Genomic DNA, 8,603 nt, shown 5'->3' with positions numbered 1-8,603 from the left:
AGAAAATACAAAGAAAAAGAAACAAATTTGACGCTCAGATGAAGGCAAACAGTCTAAAAAGGAAAGTGACTGTACTTACAACTGTAACAAAGGGAGCCAACTGTAGATGTCTGGTTATCTCAGATGTAAGTGCCCATAATTGCCTTTTATTGCCATTAGGTGGCACCAAATAGAACGAAACTGAACATTTAGAGATTATATCATTTGATTATATTTCTTGCGAGATAATTAATAAAATGTAAATATCAATGCATGTTGCTATAATAATGTTTTTATTAATTAATTAATTAATTATTAATTTTACAGCTTCACATTGCTTATTATTTGAAGACAATCGTCAAAAATATTTAATTTAAGCCTCAAATTTTTAAAATTAGAACTAAAATTTCTTTCAGTGTTAAATTTATACAACTTTTTATGATTGCTGATGTTGAAGATTGATTTTCTGCTGTTTAATAACTAATCAATGAATACACGGTTTCTGCTCTTAAAGAAGGAAGGGAAAACATGTTAACGGTTTTAAATATAATTTAATTTCATCACATTCTTGGGATGCTCACTTCATCTTATACAATTTATAAATAATTCTCCGCTTTCAAACATTAAATTAAAATATCAGCATCCAGCTACCTCAAACTGTGAAAGATACATTTTATCACCTTGTACTGTAGCTGCAATGTTTCAGCCCTGAGACCTTCATTGTTAGCACTGTAAGCCCATCTGACTGTATCATTTGACAAAACCACTTTAACTCCAATTGATTCGCTGATTAGCCCGAACAACAGGCGTCACCCTGCAGTCTTAATGTGCAGTGTCTCTTTAAATCTGAATCAAAGAAGCACATCACAATTCAGGAAGCATCTTTACAATAATTTATTCAATATTCATATGTGGTAATATAATGGCGTCTTCATGATGAGCATATAAAATATGTACAGAGCAAATCATTCGTACAAATGACAGATCCTGCTGGGAAAGTATGTGCTTTAGTTGTAGAAGGCGGTTATATCTCAGCAAACTTCCAAGAGGATTTCTTCATTGAACAATCATTGATCCTGGAGAGGGAAGTCCCACGTGTGCGGTTTCTAGTAGATAGCACAGCTTGAAGTCTAAGTGGAGGTTGGAGATTAAGAAAGGCTGCAGTTGGACTGTTTGGACTCTCTCCCCTAAACAGAGAGAAAAACAGTAAGAAGCAAACACTCATTTTTCCAACACATTTCATACACTCGTTAAAAATTTATCAGGAAGGAAAATGAGTCTTTCATCTTCTGCCAACAGAAAAAGAGCAAAGAGGATGGGTTTCCATGACAACGGTGTACCTACATGCGTTTCCGTTAGCATGCTACTGACGGCTAAGCTTTCCGGGTACCTGTTGTCTCTGCTGCTGGCGTCTGTACTCTTCTTCGCTGGCTGCCAGAGCCTGAGCGAGAGCCAGATCCTCCTGCTCCTGCGGGCTGAGACACAGACAGGGAACACGAAAACAAAAGTTAAAACTGCAGTACTGTAGCACTACAACCATTATTTACCCGGTAATGACAATGTTTTTATGTATAAAACAGGAGTATCAAACTACTTCCCACAGCTTGATTCATCCTTGTTATTGTTTGTCAGTTATCACAACTTGTTTATAAAAACATGCCTCTAAGTGACCCTTTCAAAACACTGAGCACTTCTATTATTGTTTCCAAGAAAAATGCACGCTGATAATTTGTTATCATAATAAAGTTCACCCTGTTTCTCTGAATTCAGGCTACTGCTAGAAACTTTCATTTTGTGGCCATACTGCCAACCCCTGTGGACAAAGCGACACCTCTAATCTCTCGCTGATACTAGGGCTGGGCGATATGACGCTATATATCGTCAAAATGACAGATGTCTTTCTATGTGTTTTTCTATTTCGTCTCTATCGTGATGTCACAAAAGCAGCTGCTTCAGGGCAATTGAGCGTGACGGCTGGGTGCATGTAGACTGGGCTGATCTTTGCAGCCCAGTCTGTTTCTACATGAGTTTTACCTTAATAAAGGCCAGAAACAATTTGAATATATTCGCTTTATAAAAGTCATTTAGATTTATTATACACAGGAAAGAATGAAGAGGCGTCTGCTCAGCTGCAAATAATAATTAGTACACGGAAATAAAATATATACATTCATCACTCTTCACTTTACCTGGCTGTTTGCCATATCCAGGGGTAGTTTTGGGTCTTTGTTTTAAACATACTTTATTCATGGCCTGCAGGAGACTTGTGACTATGTTTTATTTCCAAAAAATTAAGCAGGAAGCACACTAAGGAGCCTTGTGAGTGACATTATCTGCCAAACAACTTCCTTGAAATGTAAATAAAGTAAAAAAATAAAAATAAATAAAAAATAAATAATAATAATATTACAGCTGCCCCAGAAACACATCAAAATAAAAGCATTGTGAACAAACGAGGGGAGTCAGAAAGCTAGATCGGGCTTTTACTTTGAAAACGCACTTTACTTTCCATGCCTTCGACATATTCTACAGCAAGAGATGTTAATATTGCTGTCAGAGATCAATACATTACATTTTCATATTGAAAGCTAGGCATATATTGTATTTATTTTTCATCCTTAGATTTACATGAAACTGTTAAATTTGCACTAAAGTTCTCAATAAAATAAGGAAATACTCAGTACTTTTTATTTGTCAAGTATTTAATTCAGACAGGATTATCCAAAAATAGGTATTAACGTGGTTATTTCATACACACTAATTACTTGTTACATAACCAGAAAACTATCTATATCGTGATATATCGTCCAGCCCTAGCTGATACTGTCCTGAACATGCATCAGTAGTATTCTATTATAATGAAACTGCTCATGCTGACTTTTACATTTTAAACGCATCACTCACAACGTCATCTTTTCTGCAGATACAGAAAAAGTCAAACTTCTAGAGGCTCTAGAGATTGTATGGTGGCAATATTAATTTTCATCTGTTTCTTACCTACTTTGTTGATATTCACAATCAAACTATCTTTAACAGAGTGACATTACAGAAAAAAAAATCATATTGGTTTGTATTTTTGTCAGTTGATAAGGACTGAAACTGAGGAAATGGATGAGATGCTGTCACTCAAACTCCAGGGTCATTATTTAAACTACTTGTTTCACTTTTCTAAATGTTGGACGCTAAATGTTTTTATCTCCACCCTCACATGTAAACAAAACACATATTTGTCGGGGTAACTAGTTATGAATAAGCCCAGTTGGATGTTACTGATTTATATTTAACAACGTGCAATGTTCTGCATGTCCCTTTTCATGCGTCTCAAGTTACTGCTGAGTTTGTGCAGAAAAACTGTTAAACTGTTTTTAACACTAAAAAAGAGACAACGCTCTCGTGCTGTATTTCCAGTGACCCTCCGGCTTCTTCTTCTACATCCCTTTAAAAACCTACTGTTATCAAAAACGTGTTTTTAAGGTGATTTTAATGTGTTTGGTGTATTTTTAATTTAAACTTTATGTAATTATATTGGGTGATGTTTTTGCCGTTTGTGTTATGAGACATTTTACTTTTTGTTTTACTATTTTGCTTTATTGTTTAGCATCATGTAACCTTTAATAAGAAAGGTGCAATACAGATAAGGATTATTATTTTGTTTTTTTTGTTCAGCATAATCTGCTTCTTTTTTCTTCCCTGTCTCTTATTTTCCAGGTTTATCTGTCTGAATAAATATTGATCATTCGTGTACTCTCTGTTTGTTTACACTCTGCTATTCTTTGGCTGCTCTGTTTTAAGCTGAGGGTCGGTGACAGAAGCAGACAGTTCACACTGACATGAGTGTGTTAGGCGTGCTGTCGAGCTGATAATAGGATATTTTCTGGGATTATGGCTTTCGATGACGTTTACTCACGTAAGGGTCGGCTGAACCGTCGGCCTGGAATCAGCCAGAGACATCTCCAGAGCTCTTTGTAAAGCCTGCTCCTCAGTCTGCAATTACAGCAGCACACCCATGTTTACTTTTCTCTCACACTGTGGTCATATTAAATCAGGTGATCGCATGTGAGTAATTAGCAAACATACCAGGCCGGCCTGAAATGACGCTGATGGTGGTATTACATTCTGTGCTGATACGGAAGTAGGGATCCGCTGGGTGGAGCTACGAAAACAAGAAAATCACAAGACAACATCGGAGTGATTCATTATTTATGGTGTCCATTAAACCAATTATATCAAGCATTACAAGTCAGTGGAGTGGAGGTGCTTACCCGCTGTTGTGGCCTCTGTTATTAGCACTCACACCATTAGAGACAGGTCTCGAGTTTCCTGAAGTAGAGGAACTAGAACCGGAGGCAGAGGGGGAGGAAGCACTTTGGGCCCTCGCTACAGCAGCATTTCTAACACAAGAAAATTAAAGATTGTTACTTTGAAAATACAGATGGATGAATAATAACTTCAGGCGAAGTGTGGCTGCACCCACCCTGATTTGGACGGAGGTTTCCCGCCCGTCTTACAATCATGGTCTAGTGGGTGCCGGTGTTTAAGACAGTAATTTAAATGACACTGATCGCAGGTCACTCGCATCATTTCCTTCTGCTTACAGCCTCCTTTAGAACACTTGTTGGTAAAAATCTGAAACAGAGAAATGTGTGTTATTGTTGTTTAGATTTTAACTCATTGTGAAGACAAAGCACCTCAGTCTAATAATCACCTTTCTCTTTCTCTGGGCAGGGTCTGATTTGCAATCCCGATCAATGTGTTCACCGACTTTAATGTCGGGCATCTCTCCTCTCTTGATGGGAATGGGGATGTTACATAAAGGACACACAGGAACCTGAACATCCTACAGGGAAACATTGAAAACAAACACAGGATTACAGATCTCAAAAAGCTTCATTAGACATTAATTTTTTGCATTACATTTATTATTATTATTATTTACCAATATTATATTATAAAGTGGTATATAATAGCAACAATTTTCTCACACTAAAACAACGGTTACCTTTTTATAGGATGACATGCACTTGTGATTAGCGTAGGTTATGTGGTCCTTGCAGAAAATCTCTTGACAGGCGTCGCATTTCATCGGAAGAAAATCTATAATGTCAAGTAAGGCGTTACATTTCATGTTGTCATCACACTTTACAGAAGAAACAAGCGGGATACAAAAGTCATCTTCGCCAAACAGTACTCGCCTAAACGTTTGCAGGTCTTCTCAGAGCAGTGCTCTCCTAACTCTGGAAACTCCATGGTGGAAATATCTTCAGTGCTGACAGTGTTGAAATCTCAACAACCTGAAGGAAAGACAATGTTTAGGGTTTAAAAAAAAACTGGGACTGCCTAAGCTCTAACTATGTAAACACTGACTCACTACATGCTCGTTAAGCTAACAGTGGCATTAAAAGTCAAGTCATGATGAGTTTTCAGAATTACTTTAGTATGGTATTTAATTAAAGCTTTTAATTGTGTATTCCCAAGCCAATTGAAAACCACCACTCTCCTCTGCTTTCATTCGTTTTTTTTATTCCACAAAGAAGTGAAAATATACATAAAGAGAAAAATATTGTGAGCCCTTTAAAGAAACTGCTGAATTGGCAGAGCAACAGCTAGCACACGCTAGCTAGGCCATGCTAACCTGTACGATTGGGTTTGGTTACATAACAACAGCTCACGTAGCTCACGACCGTACAGCAGAGATATTACTGACCTACAGACAGACATTATGATGACTCTAATGTGACTGAATTTGTGGGTTTAAATGTTTTTCAAATCGCTATGAAAAATTGTTGTTCATTAATCACAAACATGCTAGCGGCTAGCTTTGGTGTCGCTTAGCAAAATAAACAACGAAGACATTATGATATCGTGTCTACATAACATTGTTTGAACAAGAACAATTTTGCTTCACTTTCTCCCTCTCTAAACCCCATGAATAAAAACCGTTAACAAAACCTTACAGTTGGTTTTCTGCCTAACGTTAGCTGATCAAGCTAGGCTTGCTAGTTGAATCTGACAGCTAACCTCATCTTTAGCATAATTTTAACTCACCAAATCCCGTTTTCCAGTCAGCCTTGGTGTTGTAGAAGGAGGCTTTACTTTATGTTAAAGTGTCCAGGTTAAAGTGGATCTTATCGTGCCTGTTAGATAGATGTTTAACCACAGGTCCCTGAGCACAACTGCCTGTTAGCCGCTGACTGAGCTGTCTGTTTTCATCAAGTTTTGATGTGTCACGCAAGATCCTCCCACGACTATAACGTCACACGTTACCCCAGGTGTGGTCAGTGGAAATGACAGGTCTAGAAATATCTAGACTTTCTAGAAATATCTAGACTTTCTAGAAATATCCAGACTTATTTTATTTAAGTTTTCGTATAGTGTCATGAAATTGAAAAGATTTACAGGCAACCTGTGTCTATTTAAGGTATAAATATATGAATTATATATTTTATTATATATTATGATTCTATATAATTATCATATAGCTTACAGATTGCTGGTGATGTACACATGAAAGGTATATAATCACCATCTTCGACAGGAAAATGTCAAGAAAAAATATTCTAATTCTTGATATTTTTAGATGTGTCAATATGAATATTCAGTAACGTTAGTATAAATTAAATAATACATTTGTTGGCACTTACTGACTTTGTTCCCTCCTGTCTTGATCCTGCTTGTGTTGTATGGACAAGCGTCTGCTAAATGAAATTGTAACATTGTTGTAACACAAGAAATGCACTTAAATAAACAGCTTTAGTATTTAATGTTTTTCTACCTCTATTTCTATTCTTTATATTGGGCTGAAAATCAGAAACACTGCTGTCACTGTGATTGTTTTAGTCTGAAAGGGTCCACCGGAGATGTTCGTAGAAGTACTGTGTCTATTTCGGTTTGGTAAATACTTTCCTTGCCCTCCAGTGGTCAAGTGGGGGAACTGCACATAATATTGCATGAAACCTGTGGCTAACAAAGTGTGAAAATGTGATATAGGCTAGGTTGTTATTGATTTCCATTTTATGCTCAGTTCATTATTTTGTTATAATTTAAATGATATCGGGAGCGTCATTGTTGGTGGTTGTTTAACTCTTGTAGTAGTGTGTGTGGTGTGAGGAGTATTAAACTGTAAACAAGTCAGACCTCTGATCCCGAATCGAAACAAAGATGGCGGCCCCCCGCAAAAATGGCGACCGCCGGGCTACCTGTGGTAGGTATAATTGCAATCGGGAAACTGGTTAAAAATGTTTCTATATCAATGAGGGGAGTATTTTTCAAGCAATATCTTTGAGAAGTCCCTAGGGATTCAGGAAAAACACCCAGGAAAACGGTAAATGTTTTGAAACAATCTTGAAACACTTTCAGACATTGCGACAAACATTTGCTTAACAATACGCAAACCTTAACAATACATACCGTTGATGAGATATATTTAATTAAGGAAGATGAAAACAAAGGTATTGTCTTCCGTTAATACACTGCAACTTTTGTGAAGTTACTAGCTTATGTGGCAATGATATCTCTTGGAAACTACACAGTCCCAATAAAGATGGCTTGTGTTTGCTTCCCTCTAGTGGTCATAGCCGGGAACTGCAACAGACTACATAAATCAAGTTTCTTCAATGCAGACATTGTACACTTCCGGTGAGTACCTACAAAACAAAGCAACCAGAAACTTACGGAAATTGATATATTTATTGCTTGCTTGTGGTTGTTTATCACGTCAAATATGCCTATTACTTTACCATTTTTATACATTATAGGCCAATTACATTATATATTTTTAATAATATAATATAATATAATTTTGACCAAAATGGCTGTAAGGGTATTCTTAGTCATGCAGTAGGTCGATATCAAATAACGGTGCTAGTTTCTGCATAAATATATCTTTTCAAACGGTATGAGCCCCTGTGTCCTTTAACACATTACAAAAATGAGCCCTGATATAAATCTGTCACATAATCATCAGTTCTGTCTGTGGAAACTCCTTTTCCCAAATACCCCAGCTTTGAATGAGCTAGAAATCCAACAAATGATTTCCATCAGTGCTTCTCTTGAGTGTAGAGCATTAAAATGACACTTAGCATCTTTTCAGCATTTTCATTTGAAAGGCAGATTGCCCTTTGTTTCCCTGACAAGACATACAATCAAGACCACTCCACTTGTCAGGATTTCTTGTTTCAATTATACAACAGTATTCACCACCAGATAAAACATTTCAGATTTTAAATATATACTACACTGTCTGGGTTTTCAAAAAAAGCCTCAGTATTCTGCTTGTAGTATTTCTGGGATCAGACTTCACCCTTAATGGGTCACTGAGCACCCTGACACCTTCATGATGTCAGTATTTAATGCTGCCATGCATGAGCGGTGAAGACACAAGAGTTTCCCGATGAGCGGGCAGCAGGACGGTAGTTTAACTGCTGAGTCTGCTGCTCAATAGACGGCCAGTTGGCAGCTGCAGGTACCTGTGAGTTCCTGCTGCTTTCTTCACAGTATGTTTTAGAAGGAACATTTGTTCAGTGAACTCTGCAATCAGTCTTTTTGTCCCCATCATTAGGTGGACTGTGAGGGAGCATTGCATTGTGGGAGACACTATGCCAGTAAACATTTTGTACCTGGGAGAT

General features: G+C 37.2%; 1 protein-coding gene across 2 annotated transcripts; it reads right to left on the bottom strand.

Annotated features, from left to right (window-relative positions):
* Positions 1-524: 524 nt before the first annotated feature.
* On the bottom strand, positions 525-6,182 carry zfand2a (zinc finger, AN1-type domain 2A). 2 transcript variants are annotated; one of them, XM_069674242.1, is made up of 10 exons: positions 6,025-6,182; positions 5,172-5,270; positions 4,979-5,073; positions 4,685-4,816; positions 4,454-4,605; positions 4,242-4,370; positions 4,057-4,132; positions 3,887-3,963; positions 1,324-1,454; positions 525-1,166 (listed from the first exon to the last, which is right to left on the bottom strand). In XM_069674242.1, the coding sequence occupies exons 2-9, from the start codon at positions 5,224-5,226 to the stop codon at positions 1,343-1,345; spliced, it is 828 nt and encodes a 275-aa protein (XP_069530343.1). In that variant the 5' UTR covers positions 5,227-5,270; positions 6,025-6,182; the 3' UTR covers positions 525-1,166; positions 1,324-1,342. The 2 variants fall into 2 exon arrangements, with proteins under 2 accessions (XP_069530343.1, XP_069530342.1); XM_069674241.1 differs by having other exon boundaries at positions 1,370-1,454.
* Positions 6,183-8,603: the final 2,421 nt, after the last annotated feature.

The sequence above is a fragment of the Semicossyphus pulcher genome, unplaced genomic scaffold (assembly GCF_022749685.1).
Source record: "Semicossyphus pulcher isolate SPU_LCO1_2020_fin unplaced genomic scaffold, fSemPul1.0.p SCAF_23, whole genome shotgun sequence".
Taxonomy (NCBI): domain Eukaryota; kingdom Metazoa; phylum Chordata; class Actinopteri; order Labriformes; family Labridae; genus Semicossyphus; species Semicossyphus pulcher.
Note: the sequence above shows the minus strand (reverse complement) of the source record. Positions and strands in the feature narration are given on the sequence as shown.